Consider the following 24,514-nt stretch of genomic DNA (forward strand, 5'->3'; position numbering starts at 1 on the left):
TTCCAGAGCTTACAATGTGGCAAAGTTCAGGCTGGATTATGCAAGAAGAAAATTCACTACCATCATTTAAGTTGGGAACAGCTAAAGCTTCCAAAACAAAGTTGTTTTAGGGATACTAAAGACCTCTTCCAAAATCAATGCCAGTTTCTCATCCTCATAAATTGCTGGATGTTATCAGAAACTACTGGAAGAGAAAGTTCCCTTAGAGAAACCCACTAAGCCCAAAGCAGGATGGAACCCCCCCCACTGGAATGTTCATGCCTTGGCCAAGCTGCAAGAGACTGGAACCAGCTCTCGACAAGGAAAGGCTCGTTCCAGAAAGAGCTCCAGAGAGAGGGGGCAGCTCTCTGTCAGGACCCTGGACAGCACCGCAGGGAGCCGGCGGAGCAGCCTAAGGGGGACACGGGGATTTTCAGAAGGAAAGAGCAGGGAATCACAGAATGGTTTGAGTGGCAAGGGACCTTAAAGATCACCCAGTTCCAAGTCCCCTGTGCCATGGGCAGGGACACCTTCTGCTATCCCAGGTGGCTCCCAGCCCCATCCAACCCAGCCTGGGACACTTCCAGGGATGGGGCAGCCACAGCTTCTCTGGGCACCCTGTGCCAGGGCCTCACCAGCCCCACAGGGAACAACGTCTTACTAAAATGCTTCTGCATTGCTTCATAAACTCCCTCCATTTAATACAAAGAAGTCCACACTAAGAAGACAGGGATTTCTACATTAATACAACCCAACGACACAGCTCAGGCTTGGTACAAAAACTGGGGGTAATTTTGGGTAGAGCCTCACAGTTTTAGTAGCCTCACATTTTCTCATTTTCAAATGAAGTAGACTTTTTTTTTGATTCTCACTACACAAACACTTGCACCAACCTCAAAATACAAAATGACTGTTAAATAAAGGTTGTGACAAGGGCATAAACTGCCTGTGACTTTTTCTCCTTTTTTGGGTTGTATTTAAAAACATATTTTACAAGCACTTTAGGCAAAAATCACTTAAATTATTAGAAGCATATTCAGAGCTTTGCAAACATTTCAGGTTATCTCTCGCAATTTGCCAGAAAGCTCTTCCAGAATCTCTCCACTTACGATGAAAAACCAACTCCCTATTCTCTTTTAATAACAAATGGACCTTAAAAAAAGGAAAAAAAAAATCTGATCACTATTGTTTGAAAGCACTCGAAAGCAGTAAGATGGTCACAAGACTTGATTTGCCTGTTCTGCCCCTTTACAGACTCACTAAAGCTTGCTTTTTATGACTGATTGCTGTGCTGTATTAATCCCCAAGTATATAAAACGAGTCTATTGGAGACCAGGACTCCGCTGGGGGAGGACAGGGAAGCTGTTGTCTTCCGAGAATTAATCCATCCTGGAAAATCAAAAGCCAGCCACTCACAATACAGTAATCAGCATGTTCTCCACTATGAAAGCCCTACATTTCCCTTTTAGAAAACACAACTATTACTCCATTATGTACTGAAACACACAAAACTCTTTTAATCTTTTTTGTGTTTGTTATTATTTGGCTTATATTTATGGGTTTGTGTGTATTCTATTGGTGGGTATACAACCATCAAGTTAAAAAAACCCCACCCTGTCTATTCCTCATTGCTTAAAAAGAAAAGGGACTCCCACTGCTTTTTCCACAACCAAAGTTCTCTCTGGATTTGTTTTGTGAACAGGATTTTAACTCTTTATCACCCTAAATAAAAGGAAATTCTTTGCATTTTTTTCCTTACACAGAAAGTCCATTTTCTGTTCAGAATAATTTTTTCCTCACTTTGTTAAATTATCTACCATGAATTTCCTAAGTAGTGCCACTAAAATAAAAGTTTGTATTTTTCTAATTACCAAATTAAGAACAACTTCACTTTATTTCAGATACTGTCATATTTGATGCTCCTTTGTTAGCAAAAGTTTAATTCTTTCCTTTTAAAGTTAAATGATGCAGTCTTCCAAATAACCGCCTTTTAAAAAATCTTTTTCTGTAAGAATAGAATTATTTTTTTTTCCATTTAGATGGTAGAAGTATGAATCTCCCATTGTGTTATGGAGATAAGAGCATAACCCCCTACAGTTGTAAATCCTATGTGACAGTAATGAAAACACTAAATGAATTCTAGCCTAAACACAATCATTAAGGCTTAAGGAAATCACTGAGAAACCATGTGCTCAAGAAGAACTACAATCACATTTCCATTCAGCCAGCAAAAGCAAACAAACCTACCTGTATATGACAGTACTTCAACACATTTTAACACCCAACAAAATAGTCCTGGCAAGCTACCTTTTAAAAGCAAACAAATCAATTTGCTTATATTCACATTTACTCCTTGCTAAAGGGAAGAAAAACTTTCTCCCCTATTAATTTTTAAAGTAAAAAGTCACTAAAAGAAATAAAAGTTAGAGGCCTTGCTCCTATTGCCATTGTCCCTTTTCAGACATAATTTACTTAACAAACAGCTGTAGACAGGAATTTTGTATCCTTGCCTTTAAAACCAACAGGTGTCTAAAATCCCACTGGGTCAATTCCACAGTCCCACCAGGCTGGCATGGCAGACACCAACATCTTTCTGTTAACTTGAAATGACCTCAGCAGTCCAGCTCTACTCACCATCAGTTTTGAGCAGTACAATGTGTCTCTCAAAGCACTGTGTACTTTCTTCCATTTTTAAATCAAAAATCCAGCTGGAGGAGCAAAAGCTCACACACATGGACAGAAGGTCTGTTTACATGTAATATGGAGTTTAAGGACATGAACTTGCCTTTCTATTTAAGAATGGGATTAAATGTCAACAAGAACATGAACATGTTAATTTTTCTGACACCTGTGAGTTAGACATGGCTGAAGATAACCCAATGACAGTAACTGTACACAAGTACCAGCAATATAAAGCTGTAATTCCTGTTTTGCAGGGAGGATTATGTTTTTTGGCTTCCAGGGCAAAGCTGTGGCACACACAGAGTTAACTGTGCCCTCCTCCCCCTGCCCCCCAGTTTCACCCCCCCTTCTCCCCCATCTCATTCATGCCACATTCCACAGTGGCAGGGTCCAACAACAATATAGGAGGGTACCCAAAATGAAGAGGCAGGGCCTTCTATTCTTCTGCCTCTCTTGAATTAATTAACTGGAAATGAGTTTTGTCAATGTTTTGGAAAGGCAGAGGGGTGAAAAGAAACTGCTAGAATTAATCACAGTGAGAAACTACCTCTTCAGCAGTCTGCCAAAGTTCAGAAAACCCATGAGAAGTGCAAAATAAAAGGAAAGTGGGCTGACTTACCCTCCAAAGGAACAAATAACATTCAAACAAACACCCAAGTCTCCAAAACAGAGACATGCCCCAGTGCAAAGGAATGCAGCATCTGTTGCCACAACAGCTTCAGCTTTGGTTTTAATATACTTGTCATGAAGACTGATAGGTATCAAGGTAGAAAAGACAGTTTACTAATAATTTAAATAGACAAAAGCCATGTTGTGTTTAATTCACTAAATATTTAAGTACATCCAACATTCTCTTGATGCTTATAGAAATATATTTAAGTCCTATGACTGAAATTATTAACTTACTTGTTTAGCCCTGACTCAGCACAGATCTTTTACATGGAGAAGGCAGCCTGCAAAGGAGCTCTTTCTTTGAAGAGTTTTTAATGATAGTTATATCTCCAGCTTCAGCAAAGGAAATTATGACAAGTCGATACTGCACGTGTGACATCTTCTAGTGATGAAAAAGGAAGTGATGAAATTCCAACCAACTGACAAGAAGGACCTGATTCACTCAAGGTACATAGAAAACACACAGGTGACCTTTTATTTACAGCAAAAGGAGGCTGCATTATCATCTGGCAGTTTTGTGAGAACAAACACAACATTTTCAACAGATAGGGACTAAAAGTGAAAAAAACGGTTGCTGAGCAAGGGAAAATGTTTTGTAAGAGAAATACCCTTTCAGTCTATTGCTAATATTTTTGCTCAGGAGGGCTTTTTCCTGGTTGACTGCAGGATTAACTTGCCATCTCTCTGCTGTATCTCCAAGCCCATGCTCTGGAGGGCAGAGCTGTCTGCCAGCCCCTTGTGCTCCATCTGCGCGATCAGCGCTTGGTTCTGCTCGTTCTGCTCCGTCAGGTTCCGGATGGCATAAACTGCCCACTGGCTCACAACTGTCGGGCAGGGTCAAGGAACATTTATAAAAAGATGAGATATTGATTATTTTGATTTATTACTGCATTCACCTCCCCCAGCCCTCCTCCTTAAACTCAGAAAACAAGTAAAAATCAAGGGTTTGAACAAGTAAGACGTTTACAAGTGCTGACACTGAACCTGCAAATACTTGCATATGAGGCAATTTAATTTTAAAAGAGGTTTGCCCTTAAACTTCACACAAATTTACTAGGGTTTATATTAAGTAAAAAAAAAAAAAAAAAACCCAAGCAAACAAAAAACTCCAAGCAAATGAACTGCAGGAATTAAAAAGACATACTGTTTTAAACCAAAATTACAGTCAATTGAAATGTTCCAATGATCTTCCTAGTGAGTTTAAATAAAAAATAAGTCAGTTGTTTATGATCTGAACACTTCAACACTACAGTTCCAAGCACTGGCAAACAAAATAAGCTGTACATCATACACAGGAAAGATGACTATTATTTTCACTGCAAAAGATGAAGAGATGTAGAAAAAGACAACTTTTCCAAGCTAGTATCTGAAAATAGCACAAATAATATCAGAGACACTTAAAATTCTTTGACTTCTAATATTACCTAAACTCAGTCCTTTATGCCTGGGTGCTTTTACACACTTGCCAGGAGACCAGACACTATGATCACTGGCAGGGAGCTCCTGCTGATGTTTAAATGGGCACAAGCTGCAACTCATTCACCTCCCAAGGTGGTCCCTTGAGGCCAGGATTGAGGCACATGTCAGGGATGTAGACAAAGGATTTAAATTCCCAGGATTATCAGCCAGGCATCTTCCAAGTGAACTACAGTGTTCCTTTTATGAAGTGTCAGAGATGTTGGTCCCAATTCTGCAGCTGAAAAGTTGTTATGATATAATCTTTCCCAAGTTACTCATACAGGAGCCAAGCCTTTCTGAATCCCATGAGTGGTTTGCCTGCAGGGCACCAATTATTTACTACATGTAGCTTCACATCCAGTAGAAGAATATGCATAATTTACTCATCTCCTTGACGTCTTTTGGGTTGGGGAGCATCTTAAGCACAGAGATAAATGTTCTTGTGGGCATTTGCCACAGGGTGACAGGAGGGGAAAACTCAGACAGAGGGGAACTTCAGACAAAACAACAGAAGAGAGGAACTGGACTTAATCTTACACAACCTCAACAGAGAGAGAAGAGTTTAGATGAAAAGTAGTTTGGACATAAACATAAGGGAACAGCCCTGCATTGGCATGTTTCAGTAAAATAGCTTTTTTGTAGCAGTTTATGTTTATTTTCAAATTCAAGAAGTCCAGAATTGAAAATAAAAAATAATAAAGTGTAACTATTATGGAGCTTTTTTTCTTTTCCTGATAGACCTCTTTAGGCTTTGTCAGGAAGCATGCTGCACACCTTCTTTATTCAGAAAAATTCCAGTGTGAGGTAATGACAGAGGAGAGAAATTAAGACCAAAACAAATTATTCATCTCATCAAAGCCTTAACAGGTGAACACAACAGAGAATATGAATATATTGTCTTCTGTCAGTGCATCACTACTAGAATTAAGTAAAAAAGACAAGTGCCAATCTACATTTAAGTTACATAAACCTGGTATTTGCACTGAAGATTACATTTGACTATATAAAACAATAAGATGCTAGTAATAAAGTAGTAAAATTACATATGTGCAGACTGTCAGTCATTAGTGCCAATGGTGAGAACAGATTTCAGACCAGCAAAGCATGCAAGCTGATGAATGCAGATCAACTAAGGCTTACACCCAGCAGGTCTTTTCCAGGTCTGATTTAGGGCATGTCATGAGTGCCATAAAGTAACACCAAGTTCTCCCAGTAGACTGTGAAAAACACCCTACCACCCTCCCTGGCTCAGCTCCTGGATGAGAAGCAGACTTCCCTTGTTGTGTTCCTAAAATACAGCTTCTGCATAAAATACAGCACTTGCATAAAAGCATATTTTCTGTAATATTAACAGCAATTTGCAGAGACTGACAGTTCTCAATCACACAAAGTGCCACACAGACAAAAAAAGTACTCTCAAAACTTTTGTATTAGCCTTGAGAATGATCCTGCTACTATAGTCTTTATGTACTTCAACACAAACCTGCTGCTAAACCCCATGGCAAATGCTCTTTTCCTATTACCAGATCCATTCATGCTTACATAATATCTAAGACATCCCCATTATCTTATGAACTCTATCACCATTGTGGCATTTATCATTACTGACTACTGTAGCTGAAGCTGCAAAATGGTTTCAATAACATTTTCACTCCTTCAGAAACCCCTTTCTGTGTGTAGGTTTTCCATTGTGACCACAGCCATGAATATTCATCATCCCCTTGTTCGCATGCTGGGGAAGGATGAGGCCTTTGGACAGCTGGGAGCAGACCCTGGCAGACTTGAGTGTCTGTGGAGATTAAAGCCAGTCCCCAGCTAATACTCACATTACCCTCTTGCTCCTCTCCAAAGACACAGACACAGAGAGAAAATGAAACATATTCGAGAGTCTCTAATCCTACCTACACTTTCGGCACTTTATTGTATGCTCAGCTTTAGAAAGAGAGCTTCTAAAGTTGCCATAGTTACTAAAAATATGAGTGTGAGCCTGTTTGTTGTGAAACTGCACCATAGAGAAGCAACACAGCAAGCACAGCAGATCTGATTGCACAGACTTGTCTAGATTTTCCCAACTGGGCATATTACACTCTCAAATAAATTAGTATTATAGACAAGTGAAGATTATGATATTCTGTCACAGAGAAGAGGGCATACAAAAGGAAGAAAACAATTCATTTTATTTTGCAGAAGCCTCATCACTAGACATCTGTGCTTAGGGACTGAAAACAAACATTTCTGTGCACTTATAGCAACATTTTTTCAAAATCTTTCAGTACGGTATGCTTTGGAATTCCTATGCTATTTTGACATATACAAATAACAAAACTGAATCAACTTGCCTTGTCTGCTATGCCTAAGTAACATCTTCACTCCACAATTTAAAATTTAAAATCATCCTCTGGGTCATAACTTTGTCAGGGAGAGGGGAACACAAAGAGAAAGGAAGAAAGGTGGAGAAAACTGTCCCTTAAGGATGAAAAAGATTACTATCTGGAGAGCCATGAAAATCTGTGCCACTAAATCCTGTGTAAGTCTTGTCCCTGACTGCAAAGGGAACTTTTCACAATTCTCCCAGTTCTTTTCACTTGGATTCTGCTACAAGAGGTTGCTGGAGTCAATGCAAGAGCACAGGGACTGGTTTGTAAACTTAATGGGGTGTGAAAATACAAGGATGTCCTGCCAGGAACCGCTAACCAATACTGCTGCAGAGGACACACAGACCATTTCTCAGGGAGAGGGTTCCACCTTCTCATTCTTAGTCCAATTAGAACTAAACATTATTGACAAGCCCACTGTAGCCACCAGGACCCAAAATAACTGTCCATAAAGCAATTTGGGTTCTATGGATGACAGAGGACAGAAAAAAATATTAATGAGGTTGGAAGCTGACGAGGTAGATAAAAGGCAATGCACAAGTAAGCTTGGAAGTATGTTGCTTGAAAAAGGCAAGTTTTAGAAGTTAATTATTATCATTAACTAATACAGGATACTGAAGGGATGACAAGGAGAATGAAATACATACATCTGTTTTCCTAAATCCCCTTCATAGTTATTAATACTGAAGGGTCTCTAAATATAACATTCTTAGTGGATAGTTTGATTTATTACATAGTCTAGGGACTTTTTTTTTTAATTAGACTGTTTCCTGCACTACAGTCAGTTTTCCACAACTAAATTATTACTTAGGAACTTTCTTCCTTACGAGTAATTAGGTCTTCTGTGAAAAAGAGGGTATTCTTTGCCCAATCCCATTACCTCATTTAAATCAAATTTTTTATTATTTCAATAGCAACTACATTCTAATCAAATACAGGAAGAGTTACAAAACCTTATTAAGAAAGCCAGCACTCACAGGTTGGAGCCCTCATCATATGCGCTGCTCATGTAATCCCTTTCTTAAAGCCACCCAATTTTTCTAAAACTTATTCTGGAACAGGACTGTATGACTAAAAAACAGAGGTAATGAAAATACAATATTTATATTGCACAATAATTATACTTCTTTCTGGCCTTCAACAAGTAATCCAATCATCACTAGAACCTCTGCAGACTGGAATGAAATACTTAAGCATCACTTAGAGTCACTTCCACTTGCAGACCTGACTGGATGGCACTGAAAAAAACATAAACCGTTTTTCTTTCCAGTCTTTCAGTCCTTTCAAGCACTTTTGTTCCACAGCACCTTGAAGATAATTCCTGCCACCACTAAAAGAGGTCTCTAGCCAACTACCACAGCAATTTGTCACAGTTTGGAGCTATGATGGACCACACATAGATGATAGCCAGGACTCACCATCAGCCAAACTGCTTACAAAGTTTCCTTCTATCTGGGGTTTTAGCAGTTCAGTGAAGTTCTAGAAGCTATATAAGATCAGAGTAATTATTTATAACTCCTCTATATTTTTATGACTTCTACCTGTGATTAAGACATTACCAAAAAAAGTAGTAACAGAAAATGCAATGAATTAAATGCTTTATCTTAATTTACTTACTTATTTTCAAAAAGCTAATTTATATTTTTAGAATTAATGCTATAGACTCTATTTATACTTGACATTGAATTAACAGCACCATAAAACATCAGGAATTCATCCTATACAAACTTACAATATTTTGCCTAGAAGGTAAGAAAGAAAAAGTCTAGAATATTTCAGTTGCCTGTATTTTCATTTATTCCACAGCTGTTCTTATCACCTGTGATTGCAGTCACCACATTCTGGGTTCCAAAGCTAGAAATGGGCAGTACTGTGTAAGCTGGGAATGTCCCTTCCTCCCCCCTCTGTGTGACTCTGCTCTTGCACAGCTGATGTAGCTCAACCCATCCAGTCCAGAAGCCTCCAAAATACAGAGGCACTGCTGGATGCTGTCAGAGGTATTTATTCCTGATCACACATTTCAGGGATAAGATTTCTAACACTGGGGAAGTGAAAGCAGATGTTTCTGCTACAAGCAACTCTCACCTGGCCCAAGGAATCAGCCAGAGGGTTGGACCATCCAGCACCAAACAAGGTTCCATCTCCACCACAGCGTGGCAGCAAAGCCTCACTGGACAGCACGTGTGGCATGAGGAGCCTGCAGCCCTTCCACTCCTCACCAGCAGCCCTCCCCAAAGGAAGCTGCTTCCACAAAATATTCCAGTAAAGACAGAAAGCCTATCCCCAAAAACCTGAACCAGGGTTTGCAGCTTGGATTCTGCCCGGCAGAACATAGCTTTGTCAGAGGTTTTAAACTCCACCATCTCAGAACAGACAAATGGGCAAAACCATTTGGTTTAAAGGCACTGAAACAACTTAAATTCTAAGGCAACATTCTCTGGAATTCACAGCCTACAGACAACAGGAAACATCCACAGCACAATATAATTGTACATGAGGTACTTTTTCCAGTTCTGTTGCCCTCATTATCCTTCCCCACCAGCAGTGGAAACTGCAGTTCCTCTTGCAGACAAACACCATCCTTCTGGCTACTTGCATTTATCTCACACTCTGAGCAGTCTACCCAAGATCTGCAATGATGAATCCATTTCCTAAAGTGTGCCTTGTGAGACACAGGCTTCTTTAAAATGGGACTTACACCTTCTGTATAACCAGACACATTAAACATAGCACAGATACATTAAACCTCATGTATGACTTTCAGTGACAATTCATCCATTTAAGTATCTATGGCCAACAAATGCATTTTGAAGACCACAATGGACTACTAAATCTCTTTTGCCCAACACTTCTGCATGAACAAAGATGACCAAAGGTCAGCTCCTCTTGAAATCAAACCTGTCAATTCTGTTTCATGCACAAGATGCTTTTATGCCTTTTCTCTGAAAAACTTTCAGTGTTGAACTGGAAGATTTCACTGTGTCCCTAAATAAACTTTCCTACTGGGTAAATATCTCGCTCATTACAGCCTGTGATTTATTTCTGGCTTAGATTTGTTTAGAATTGTTTCCAAACACAGCTTTTCAGCATAGATTAAAATAAAAAAATCCCAGATCATAACCAGCATTCGGTATTTTTTGCATGAACTAAAGAAAGAAACCAAGAGAGCTATTCCAAGTTTTGCGTAATTTTTGTGTCTTTTCTCTCAATTTATGTTTTTCAGCATCCTTTTTGAAGGACAGGCACCAAAACTAAGTAAGAAAATCTGCCAAAATTTGCTATGTGGCTGATTACAGGTACAGCACAGTTTCCTGGCCCTTTGGCTGTGAGTAATTCAGAAGAACAACAGCTCACAATATCCAGTTGCTGTATATATAATAGATAATTATGAATGTATATGTAATACTTACTGTGCTCCCAGAAGTAGAGTCCAAGCTCTCCAGCCTGTCACACTTTCACACCTTTTCAGCACTGTCCAGTACTGAAAGCCAGGGCAGATCATGAGGCTCATTTGAGTTCCAAGGCTTCCCTGTTTTTAACTACATCCTCATGTCAGTGACATCCAGCTAAACGGCACCTTATGTTCATTAAATGAGGTTTACTACTTCAGAAATGTGAAATTTACTGGGACATTTCTTAGTAACTAGAATCATATAGGAATTTTTCTCCCTAGATCATTGGTATTTCTGGGTTAACAGTTCTGAGCAGTATTATGCACCCAGATTGGTATTAGCTTTTAATGCCTGCCAACTAAACATTTAATCTATATTCTATGTGTAGCCTTTCATGTTCTCTGGGACTTAAAACCCAATGCCAGGACATCTTAGCATACTATGAACTTGAACAAAAAATTTGGGTCCACTTCAGAGCTACAAAAGCCATAGGACATGTTTAGCTCTGTCAGGTTATTTTTATTATAATGTCTCTTATGCCAAAACTTACAGAACTTTCAAAAAAATTAAGCCATAACCTCCAGCTTGTTTTCCTTTTCCCTATACTCAGACTTGTAATACTAGCTTAAAACCAAGAATATGACACATTCATTTTTTGCTGCTTAGGCTGCCAATTTTTTTTAAATTATGACTTACATTTTTAATAGAAACCCATAATTTATGAGCAACTACAAATCATCTGGTTTTAAAACAGAAAGAATCACACTCTTGATCGATCTCAAGCTAGTACTTCACAGTTAGAATAGTCAGTTCTTTCAATCCCTTCTTTTATAATAATTCCTTTTTATGAGTTCATAATTAAATCAATTAGCTATCTGCAAGAGGTACCAGAGTTAGCAGGCTGGTATGTTAAAAAAGCTTCAACTGCTGTTACCTTACTTAAAAATGCTTTACCTTATCTTCTCTCCCAAGTACAGAAAAAAAATGCAACATTTCATTAAGTTAAAACTCATGCATCAAATTGCTATTAAAACCTAACACAAACACTGAGATGTGAAGCATCTTTTCTAAAATGCTTTAAATTGGCAATTACAGGAGTCAAATAAAACTTTCAGAAATTTGGCACTACTCTTAAAAAGCCAATCTAATTCCTGCCTGAGATGTGGTTAAGCTAATTATAATTCACCACTCTCAGACAGATGAAGAGTTGAGCTGACACAATTTGGACTGAAGCTCTTTCTCTGTTTAGAAATGCCAGAGATTCATCCATTTATATAGATCCAGCAAGGATTTTATGCCACCTTATCTTTCAGCACAGTACACATGTATTTTATTAATTCAGGGTCTCTGTGTAAATTATGTGGCATACCTTCCCTCCTGCTGCTTATGGCCATTTCAAATGTCATTTTATGACAAATAATCATAACACTGAAGGTAAATGAAACTCCAGTTCCATGGTCACAGACACCAAATGATGCCCAGTGTGCATCCAAAAATAACAACCATTAAATAAACGGGTGTTTTGAAAGATGCAGCTAAATTATAACCAGCTATTTGTTTAGCAAAATAGCCATTAGCCACAATTCTGTCTACAATTTCAGGGAATGGCTGCATCTCCTTGAGGAAATCTCCACACTCCAGAAGAAAGGAACAAATCCACAAGTGGAAAGAACTGCAAATATATCTGAGAGGAAGGAAAGGTTTTAAAAACCATTAGCAAATCTAAAGAACAAATTTTAACCAACGATCTGAGGAAGTGAGAGGAAACAATTTAAAGCTCAGGAAGAGGTTACACAGGAGAACACATTCACCAGCTGAAGATAAAACTCTTCTAATTACAGTGATCAAAAATGGGGCAACAGAAAAATGCCAGAATAAAAATATTATTCAAAGCATTGGCCAGATGACATCCAAATATTCTTTGGAGGTATGCACAAGAAAAAATGCCAAGAAGACAGACTGAAATATGATAAGGTGGTTGTAGAAGGCATTCCATTCTCAACAATATTTCTGAACCACTCCTAGCTTTACTTAAAAAAACCAAAAATCTTTGGCTCTCAAATTTCTAGTGCTCCATCTCAGCCCAGAGGGGAATTTTTCAAAAGTAAGTGTACAGAAAAATCAAGGAAGCTGTTTGAGCTATAAAAGCAGTGATTTTTTTTTAGGTGCTCCTGATAACTAAAGACCTGTTTTTTTTTCAAGAATTCAAGCCTGTCATGGATTTAAATCCACCAAGAGGATTAGAGAAGAGGACAAATATGACAATATTTGGTTTAGAAATAGACTTATTAACTTTAATTCCTCACTTTTACATGCATGAGTTGGTGCCTACAGAGATTACTCCTCACAAAGGATTAGAAATATTAGAATGTAACATTTGAAAGAGACTTCTCACATTCTGTACAGCTCTGTTAGATTTCCTCCAGCTTTAAGAGAGACCCTGTACATCACATGTTTCTTGATGGTGATAGCTGGGTAGAAAGGAGATACTGAAGAATAGACTCAGATTCACATCTCTGCAAATTTGTGTTAGTATTTTATAAACTCTCAAGGAAATTACTAACACCACCCCACCCAAACTCTGAAGTTCAATATTTTTAAACTATTTAAAGTATTTTCAGTATTTTAATCATCTTGCAGGTGCTCTAAAAAATGAATTTTAGGAATTACACAATCAGCATATTGAAATATATATTTAGAAATTGTAACTTTGTTAAATGATTAAACACAAAGTGTGATCTGCGGTTGCTTTTGGAAGACAAAAAAGGTTAAGTCCTTTAATTTCTCAGAGTATCTATTTCTGTACTGCACATTGCATTCTTTCTGTTGTCTCAAGTGTTTTTTGTATGAGGAGAATGTTGCATTTGACAGGAGAAGAGTTTTCCTGGGGAACAGTGTGGAAGACACAATTAGTAACGTAGAACATCTCATAAGATAACTTTGCATTTTTGTTCTCATTTTAAAATAAGTATTTTCTAGCAATAAATACTTGAGAATTACAGTCTTTGTGTCAGAATTTAGATCTACCAAATATGCTTAATGTGGTAGGTTTTTCCCTTGGTTCTCCACCTTTAACTGAGCTTTGCCCTGCAGAGTTTGCAGCATCCAGAAAAGATAAACAATGAGTTAAGACATGGAAGCTATGTTATCCCAACTCTTGGGATGTGCAGCCAATGTTTAGTGGGATTTAAAACAAGGTTTAAATGTGCCCTTTCCTACAGGGAGCAGCAATCAGCTCCTCCCCCTTTGGAGCTTTAAAACAATCCCACTCAGGACACTTTAGCAATATACTGAAAATCTACCTGGAACTGAGATCTCTTTGGTCAATGACCACTGATGTAAGAAAAGACTGGATAATCTGGTATTGCTTCTTTCAAGAGTGCAAAAAACACCCTTGATAGAGAGTGACAGCAGTAGGCATTGGTAGGCAGGTGACCTTCCCAAGTACAACCACATATGGTGTTTGGAAATAGCTGCTGGGCTGAAGCCTCTTGGGAATCTCAGAAACCAGCCTGCTAAAGCTCCAACCTGAAACAACACTGAGGGATTCCCTTCTAAACCCCTACAGGCCCCTGGTCTCCCTCAGCCACTAACAAATACAGCTACAAAGAATTCACAGCAACTTGCAGAACAGGGCAGGATTTCATCTACTGAATAAGGTGAAAGAAATAAGCCCCTCTCAGATGCTCTTGCTCAATGAATAACCACACTTGTACCTGTTCCAGCTTCTGGTCTGACCAGTTCTTCTCTGTACCTTAAAATGACATTCAGACAGAGCTCAGGTTTGTGCATATGTCACCAGGCAGGAATCCTCCAGTCTCCCCACTCTCTTTAAAAACAATTCTCAGCACACAGGAACTGAATTGGTCTGGAGCATGGCAATACAGCGACTTCTTGGTTTCCTAGTTCCATCTATGGTGGAATCACAGACTAGAATCACAGACTGGTTTGGGCTGGAAGGGACCTTAAAGCTCACTGAGTTCCAAACCAGCTCCACCTCTACCTTCCAAACTCATCTAATTCCATGGGCAGGGACACCTTCCACTATCCCAGGTTGCTCCAAGCCTTGTACAACCTGGCCTCGAACAATTCCAGGGATGGGGCAGCCACAGCTTCTCTGGGCAACCTGGGTCAGTGAGAAGAGGTAGAGCTGGCTCCCACTCAGCTGTTATTTTATTTTGCCTTTAGCTCTATGAATGAAGGGTTCAGGCCAACCAATTTATGTTCTAAACCTGTGCTGACAAGTCCCATTCTTCCCTTGCTGACCTCAACCACTGCTTGTTAACTCACAGTGACACATTCAGTACTGGTTGATAAAAAGTATGATGTTGCAGCACTCTCTGTCATCCCTGGATGACACAGAGCAACCAACAATAATGCAAAATTATTATCTCTGCCAAAGAATGCACTCTGCCTTTTACTAGGCAGCCTTCAAATTGTGCAGCAAAGCAAGTGTCACTGTGAGGAGGAAAATGGTAATTCCATTTCCTGGGTTGGACAAAGTTCTGTCCAAGTTGGCAGAACTTGACTGGGCATGAGGAGACCATTACAATTCTCATCAGTGGGTCCTTTACAGTGATCATATAATAACATAATTTTGTGTATGCTTATAAAAATACAGAATCAAATAGGTCACAGCAAACTTCTTAATGCACAGTCAGTGCTTGAAATGAGCTTTCCAAAAAAAGGCAACCATTGCTGAAGTGACATTGTGTTCTATTTTCTCAGCAACACACATGGGATATCACACATGCATGAAAAGGCTCAGCTCTGTGATGGCTCACTCTAAAAAGTCAACTCACTCTCCTATTTTTGCTTTCTGCTGGCTCCCATTCAGTGGTGAGGCTGTTTTACAGCATGTGGCCTGCTTAAGGTTGCACTCTGTAACTTAGATAAAAATGTCTGTCAGCTCCACAGAAGTCCTTGCTGGCATCTTGCAAAAACAAACTGCCATTGTTGTAGACCATAGCAACTTGATTTCCTCCAGCTTTAGCCAGTTTCATGAACCATAATTATACTTGCTGCTGCCATGAAGTCAAAAGTATTTTCAATCTACCTCTCAGATGACTGTATATAATAGAAGCAGTTTTGGAAGGAGTATCTGGAAATTAACTTACTCTTTCTACATTTTCATCCATTATTCATACTAAGGGATCTGTGTATGGAAATTCATATCAACCTTGTCCTTCTGATATCTCAAGCTTTTCCTTCCAGAAATGATGAAAACTTTTACTCCTAAAATACAGCTGGCTAGGTGTTTGCTCACATATATAACATACATATGTTATATATACACACATATATATATATAAAAATATATATCCTCACAGCAGGATACATTTTCTTCATGTATGATTTCTTGGCTAATAGAAAACTGTGCTAATTAACAGTTTATATAAAATAGATACTTATATAAGGTCACTCTGATTAAATCCAGACATTCACAAAATCAATTTATTGAGACAGCTATAAGAATCTCAAAAGGGTAATATTGGCAAGCAGCCTGAAAAAACAAGAATATTCCATCTTCAAAACTGCAGTTCACTTCTGACTTTCAAGTTTTACCACTAACTAACAGCTATTATATTGCAGTACTCTGGATAATATTTCTTTCCCCCCAAATAGTAATAAATATTTCTATGGACAGCCACTGAAAAACAAAAAGAGGCACAACTGTGGGTGTTACTTATGAGCACAAATGTTGGGAAGCAGTGAAAAACCGAGCAGCTTAGTTAAGGTAAACTGAAAAGTCTTCAATAACAAGCAGGTCAGTGTATTTAAAGCCTCTCATAAGCACCTTTTTTTGAGTGATTAGGGTCAAAAGTATTTTGATCAGAACAGGCTGACCTCCCTGCTCATGTTTACCTTAACGAAATGGAACCTGTGAAAGGGCAGAAATGAAGCTGGAAGGAGCAGGAAGAGCTTAGGATGAGGTAAAAGCAAGAACAAAAGGAAGGGCTCTTGTCTGATGATAGAGCCAGTCAGAGATGAGGAAGACGATGATTCAGAGAGCAAAATAGAAGAGATTTGAATTTAGAACACCTTTTCAACACAAGTAACCTGAAAAGCAGGATTTGGAGTAAATTTTTTACTGGTAATACCCAGATAGGCATCTCCAACCCACTCTGCTACCCTTTAGCAGGTTGAATTTATTTGTTTTTAAGCACAGCTTACAAAGGTAAAGCACAATGTTCCACTTTTCAGAAGCAGAACAAGAAACTGAATTTTCAAAAATAAAGATTAGCTCATACAGGAATCTCTCCTTAATCTAAAGGCAAATAACTCTGCTTGCATTTTTAAACACCTTGTTTTTCTTTGAAACAGAAGGAGAGTTATGACTAGGACACAGCCAACCCATGGAAGATTTTCCAGGTATAGAAAAAGTGGTATTAAACCTTCTTTGAAGTTTAACTCTCAATGAACTGGTTCTCCCCAGTCTCACTCTGTTCACCCTTTGTCCTGTGCTGAAAACCTAAGAGCCACAGAAAATCTGGCACCCTTCAGCATCTCTCTGTTGCATTTACATGCAAAGTTGTAGTAGCTGGAAAATTAAAATACCAATTCAAATAATTACAGAGGTACAGTAAATTTATTTTTAACTGTCCATAATAATCTTCTTTTCTGTAACTATGAGAGTGGTGTTTTGTTTTTACTGATGAAATATCCTGAAGGAAAAACCTGTTTGCTAGTATAAATGTAGAAGTTACAAGTCTGAGATATAATCAGACAATATAACAGTTCTCCCAAACTCAGACTGAAAGATGAATTTAAACAATTAATTACAGCAATGCAAACATGTCAGTTGAACTTTGTAAGCTACAAACTCCCTGGTATTTCTATGCACATTAAAGAACTGTTCAGGATCTCAAAGAAAGCAATTTTAAGGTAATGACAGGTTTAAAAGGAATTTAATTTAGGATAAGAGAAGACCCATTTCCTCTCTCAATATACTTCCATATGCTACAAATAGAAAGATTTATCAAAGAATTTTTCCTCTCAAATGTAATAAAGAGCTCCTTTAACATCTACCATGGCAGTCCAGCTTCCCTTGATAAACTGCACACTTTAGGGAAATTATTTTTTTCTATCCAGCAAAATATCCTATTGCTTTTAAAACAAAAATTACATTTTTTGGTGAGAAATTTTGTATGTGTAATTTGAAGGCAGAACCTTTCTAGTAAAATGGAGAAAACATAACAACATCTTAACAACTGTAGAGCCTGGGTGACTCCAAAACAGATTCAACAAAAATGTGCATCTACCAAGTCTTACTAAGAAATCTAAGCAGTTATTATACCAAAGGATTCAGGGTGAAACTTTTTCCAGACAGCTTTATCCAAGGTGAAATTCAAGTAACACAGCCTGAAACCACAAAAACAGGCACTAGGAATAAGAATGTAAAATGAACTTTCTGGACATGACTTCCTGAAGGAGCCATGTTTGAAGAGCTATGCTGAGCTCTTTCTTGCTTTCCACCCCACCTTGGAAAACTGCAGATGAGCCACTGTGGTTCCTTCCAGCCTTACCCATTCAGTGATTCTGGGATTTGTGCCAGGCAGGACTGGAGCACACAGAGAGTGCAAAGAAACTGTCTAAATCTCTTCAGAGAAACATTATGCAATGGATTCAGGCATCAGGTGTCCAGAAACAGCAGAACATACTGCAAAGCAGATGAAAGTAGAGACAGATCTGAACTGCAAACTTGTCCTCTGCTTCCCTGTGTGTGACCTGCTGCGAAAGCAGCAGATGAGGAATGTTAGAGGCAGGAGAGAAGCAGGGGAGCATTAACTTCATGTAGCACGAGAGCACCTGGAATAGCAAGAGGTCAAAACAATAAACAGAGCCACAGCCAGTGAAGTCCCATCCTCCCAGGCTGCTTTCCTCAATTTGCCATTGCTTACACTTCTTGATCCTAAAGCTGTAATTGTTGTCCTTGGTTCTCAGGCTGCAAAAGGATTGTTTTGTCTGACTACCCTATGAAGAGAGCTTGCTAACACTTTCTATGAAGTTCAGAGTCACACACTAAGGCAGTACAAAATCTAAAATATAATGAAAGCTAGAACTTAAGGCATCACCAGGAGCTGCAATCCAGAAGCTGATGCAGCAAACTTTGTCACAGCAGGCAAGTCCTCCCTGTGCCCAGGTGCTACTCACTTTTCCATATCCCCCAATACTGTATGCTATGGATCACTGGTGAAAGCTCACATTAAGAGGTGTTATTATGTTTTTAAAAACCAAGTAAACAAAGTTTTATCCTCTAGTAAGTTTATGGTATAGCCATAAAATGTCAGCCTGTATCAAAAGGTGCAAGAAGTTCTACTTTGCTCAAAACACAGTAAAGACTCTCATGGTATTTTATTTTCCTCTCATTCGAGGCCATAAATTACAAGTCTACCCTTTGAGAGTCTCCAACTTTATCCTCTTCTGCTACAGCTAAAATGAAGGATTAATCCTAGAAGTGGTTGCACAGCTGTGCTTTCCAGCAAAGAAGAGTCACCTGGGACAAAAACTCCTTACTAGGTTTTCTCAGGGCTGCTTTTCCACGTAGGCAAAGGTAAATTTCCCTGCCCATCCCACCACATCCAGCAGTGCCCATTACCAGATCTGGACCATGGAAATAAAATTCTGCCACTCAGTGCACTGCCAGGTCTCAAACTGCAGGAATGCTGAAGATGTAAAACTTGTGGATATAAAGCATCAAACTGGGTAACTTAGAGGATACTTACCACCCATTGTTCCTCCACATAGTTTGTTAACATTGTGCTATCATCTACATTATTTCATCATTTTAGGATATATTTATGTGTACATGATGTTCTGCAGGACACAACTGAGAGACTATGAAACATTTTCACTACTCCTTTTGTTTGGTTGTTATACTTGCTAAAAAGAATGTGCTTTTTCTTATATAATCATTTGAAAAACTATTTCATGTGTTCAGTATAAAAAAGCTGACATGACTCCATACAGGAAAGACATTTGATTTCCAGACGCAATTATCAGAAACTTACAAAGAGCTGATGATTAGATGACAGAAAATCACAGCTCAGTCACTGAACACTCTTGTATTACTTGAAGAGATAGATGACTCTGCTTAAGTACTACTTATCTTCAATATAAGATTATTTCCCTCTAATAGCAATCTATTTTTGAAAGTTTCTGCTCTTAAATTCCAGGAAAAAAAATCTCTAGTATGAAGCACAATGCCTATTTATATTAAAATCTCCCCAACATTTCAGTAATTTGCATAATTTATTCTCTCAACTATAGAGATTTTCATAACAGGCTTGCTAGCCTTGTCTCTGTGCTTAGAATAAGCCCTCCAATCTGATTTAACAAGTGTAGAGAATTGATGAGGTACTTATTTCAGTTTCCTGAACAGATTTCAGTGGAAGCAAAAGCTCTAAAATCTGATACAATGACTAGAGTCTGAATTCAGATTTCTGACACAGCTCTTTGAATAGGCACTTGCAAACCAGTAATATTTATTATTTTAGCAAATAGAATATAACCACAGTTCACAGTTAACTTACTCAGAATCCAGTTCATGGAAGCCTACTTGTGCCCTTGTTCACTTCTGAACCATTTAAATATAGCCTAGAAGCTGATGAGGCCAGTGCCATTTAGATACCCTGTGAAAGCAATGCTGGCATAAATCCATGAAACCCCCACACCTTTTCTCATGAGTCATATTCAAGAAACAGAATTATTTGATAAAGGATACAAGGATTGTTGTCATCAATGCTGCAATTGTCCAGAATCAAGGAAATGCCATCCAAGTCATACACCTAAAAAAACCCAAAAGTTTAATTTAACAGATGTCTCAACAATACTAACAATGTTTCATGCAAGAAATATATATGTTTGTTTCATCAAAAATATTAAAACATGTTAACATGAATTGCAGAGTAAACCTGGTCTTTTCAGCATGAGTATCACAAAACAGTAACAAGTGGGCTCTAATTTCATATTGTCCCTTCTTTTAGCAAGTGTTTGACTGAGGTATTTTCTGTTTCTGACACTGAGCTAGATAAGCCAGATCTAAGTGAGCATAGCTCACTTAAATCTCCTGCTTGCTTCCACAAGGAAGAACTACCAAACCAAAAAATATGAGCAAAAATAGGAAAAAAAAGAAGTTGAAAAATACACCTACACACACACACAAGTTTGGATGAGACCACATCTGCTGTACCTTCAGTAGCAATGTGTTACTTGTACATACCCAGCACAAATTCTTTATTTCAACAATGAGCCATGGATGTTTTTCCTTTGAGAAAGTGCTCCTTATGTTACTGGCAAATGAGCAAAGATGAGATCTGGTGCCTTCTAGTTCCTTGTGCATACACACACAAGGGAGTTCATGAATTGCACTGCTACATTGTGTGTGTGTATGAGATAACAACATATAATCCTAACAGACTCCTAAACATACACTTTACCAAGTACTTGGGACAAGCTGATCTTAAAAATAAACATGGAGCATTAATTACCTTATGGAAATATGTTCCATAACAAATTTATGTAGACTCCTAAGGTACACTGTAACATCACACATGCGTATTTATAGCTTCACATGTCCCTTCCAACCTCAACCATTCTGTGATAGCCAAGCTATACCTGTCCAAATCTTAAGTTCTTTAATTTCTTAAAATTTAATTTCAAACCAAGAACTGCCAGTTAAGGGAATTTAATGTAATGCCAATTTAGGCTGTGATTAATGATGTGTTCTCTCTTTCATCTTTTTTGCCCCAAACAAGATGCATTTTTAAGTACCAAGGAAAAAAATAAATCTCAAAATTTACATTGCAGGATCATCAGCTTTCTACAACACAAGTTTAGTGATAAGAGAGGCAAGTTGAGCAGGTTTAGATGGCAAATCCCAAGCAGCCTATGGATCAATAAAAATGAATTCAGAGACAAAGATGAGCACGTGCCTCTTTTAAGTTCCTTTTCGGATAACGTTATTGCAGAGTCTCAAGCTACATGAGAAAGCAGTAGTGACAGACAGGCAGGCAATGCTTACAGGCATAAGAAGCAAAGAGCACTGCTAGGTCTTAAAACCCACCTTGCACATCTGTGCTAACATGCCTAACTTTACCTACATGAAATACAGTTAATAATACAAGTTTAAAAATATCCATTCTTTCCACGAAATGTTTGTGTTTTCTCCAAAGGCCACGCACCGTGCACAGTATCACACTTCAAAGCTTGAACAAGCAGTGACCTTTAAGCAACACAGCACTTGCAAATGCCTGGGAAATGCTGGTTCTTTGATGTGCAGGCTGTAGCCAAACTCTGATGTGCCTGCAATGCTACCTCCTATTTCCCACCAGTAGAAAATAATTGGGATAAAGTGCTGTCAACAGAAACCAACCATGCAATAATATGCTCCAGTTTGATTCAAATGAGATGTCTACTTAACAGAGTAAGCATTTGGGGAAAGTTCAATTCTAATTAGGATCCATCCACATTTCAAAAAGTTACTGCAAGATATGACAAGATTCCTCCTTCAAAGTTATGTGGGAACAGCAGCAGCATCAAACCACAGCCTCAGTGATACCTTCATAGATAAACAAGTTACTAACTACCACTGCATTGCACCTCCCAGCCTGGAGTTTCTTTAACATCATACAATTCAACTGTACATACTATTTGCAGGAGTTAGGCACAGCTTTTATCACCACAATGCCAGCTTTGGAATGTCACCTATGACTTACTACACAGGGAAATGGAGCAAGGAGAAAAATCTTACAGTGCACCTACCCAAGACAAACCCTACATACACGAAGTGACTCACGAGATGAAGAGCTCAAATCCTGAGCAACCACTACTAGAAAAGTTCCAGTCCATGCCAGCTGCTCCTGAACCTCCAGTGGTCCACTGAAAACACATTTTATAGCAACCAACAATTTGTGCTCTGTGATGTGAGCCAGTTCACCAACTGCTCTGCACATAGCAGAGCCACCTGTGCAACAGGAGTGCCACAGGCAGTCAGGGGGAAGAATCATTGTCCAGCCCAGTGTCTCACTTGCATTGCTGAGAGTCTCTCGAATCCTGTTGCTCTCATTTCCCTTCCTCCCAAACCAGCACATTTTGCAAACACTGAGAAATCATCTTGTACCTCAACCTCTTTCACAGATCCATTGGAACTACACTGCCCAACAAAAAGTGCTCTGGGAACTCTTCCAACTAATTATTGCTCTCAGAGTTCTTGCTTTGCAGAGAACTGTCTGTGAAATGCTCGGTGTAGAGCAAGCAAGGAGAGCTTTTTCAGGGATCTTCTGCAGGGCTTGGGGAAGGAGTTAATATTGCACAAAACCCTAATCTTATTTTAAATATGGTATGAAAGTCACACTAGAATACTAAATTATGCCAAAGAAAAGGATTCCAATGAAATATACACTGGGGATTTGTTGTCAGTCTTTGGCCACCATTAAAGACATTTTTAAGCTTTACTCCTTCTGAATGTACCACATGAGACCACATAATGACTTATGTAGTGAGAAATCTGTCCTTCAGACCCTGACACCTAAATTGACTCACATGAGTCAATTTTTCTCCAAGACCTCCTCAACAAATAGTTAATGAGTGCTTAGACACCTGGGCAGAATCCAGCATTCAATGTGGGTACCAGAAGAGCTCAGTAAGAGTAGGAACACAGCAGCTGTTAGGTTTCAAACAGGCTTCTCTGCATCTATGATGATACTGAAAAACATTACTTCATTTATTTAATTTCTGAGTCTTGGTTTTGCGCTTTTTGTTTGTTTTTCCAAGGTCCACTTCAACCAAGGCAACATCTACAGAACACTCTTCCACCTCTATACCACCTAGGGAAGGATGTATTTAATATTTTAATGTCTGAAACTCAGAAACCAGGGCAACAAAATCTGTTGCTCCTGCTACATTAATTTCAAAGATATCAGCTCTCTTTCAACATTATTTCCCAGAGAGCCATGAGGTTTATTTCAACTCTCTCAAAAGTGGAGAGCCTTGCCTCCTTCTTGGAGGTGGGAAAAAAAAATTAAAAAAATCTTAGAATCTAAATGTGGGGTACATTTGTGATGTCCTAAACCTTTCCTCAGAGAAGTAGTTTAGGAAAAGAGGGTTTTGGCCTTCTGGAAGAGGAAGGGAAGAGGAAGGTTCCAAGCACACCATTAGGCCTGAGCCAAAATAAGGAGATGCAGAGTGTCCAGCTGAAAGGAGAGGGTAACAGGCTAACTCAGCTGCTGAATCATTTTTTCAACTAGACTTTCCAAGAGCAAAACACAGGAGTTTCCAGCCATTGGGATGATAAGACAACCACTGGAGAATTCAGAATAGGTTCCCACCAGAGACAGCAGCAACACAGCTGGAACATTTGCTTTTTCAACAATGCAGCTTTCCTGCACAACTCCTAAACCAGAAGCCACAACAAATGGATGCTGCCATGGGAAGCAGGCTGTTTGCTCTGGTATGGTTTAGATCTGTGACTTGATGTGGATAAAGCAGGTCCAACACAGACTCATTTTGCTTGAAACACACAATACTTGCTAGGGTAGCCTTTGCCTATCCTGGCAGCAGCAGTGGAAGAGAAAAATAGTGCTAAACATCATCCAGTATTCAGCACTGCCCTGCAAATCAGGTGAATTTGTACAAATTTGCACCAACACCACAGTATACATTTATCTACTTCTAGTCACACACTCTCCCATTCTCAGTCCACAAACCCCAGTAATCAGACAATCTTTGTTTGCTGATTTCCAACCACTCCTAAAAAAGTGATTCTAATTCTCTTGTCTTCTTTCAAAAAAACTAGATAGAAATTAGGAGTTGTCTCTAGTCTCTTATGTGACTAGAGACAACTTCTACAATACCATCAAAACTTCAAAAATGTACTTAGTTCTAAAGCAAAGTGAAAACTGAAGACTTCTCAGTTTGAAGTTCTGAAAAAATACAGGGATAAAGGTTGAACAAAAA

The 24,514-nt window shown here is 38.7% G+C and overlaps 1 protein-coding gene across 1 annotated transcript in view; it reads right to left on the bottom strand.

Annotated features, from left to right (window-relative positions):
- Positions 1–3,451: 3,451 nt before the first annotated feature.
- Positions 3,452–24,514, bottom strand: part of ATXN10 (ataxin 10) — a 76,418-nt gene continuing 55,355 nt past the window's right edge. The window contains exons 10-11 of the mRNA XM_036401663.1: positions 20,283–20,346; positions 3,452–4,157 (exon numbers count right to left, since the gene is read on the bottom strand). Coding sequence (XP_036257556.1) covers positions 3,970–4,157; positions 20,283–20,346 — 252 coding nt within the window. The 3' untranslated portion in view covers positions 3,452–3,969. The remainder of the gene's footprint in view (positions 4,158–20,282; positions 20,347–24,514) is intronic.

The sequence above is a fragment of the Molothrus ater genome, chromosome 5, assembly GCF_012460135.2.
Source record: "Molothrus ater isolate BHLD 08-10-18 breed brown headed cowbird chromosome 5, BPBGC_Mater_1.1, whole genome shotgun sequence".
NCBI lineage: Eukaryota > Metazoa > Chordata > Aves > Passeriformes > Icteridae > Molothrus > Molothrus ater.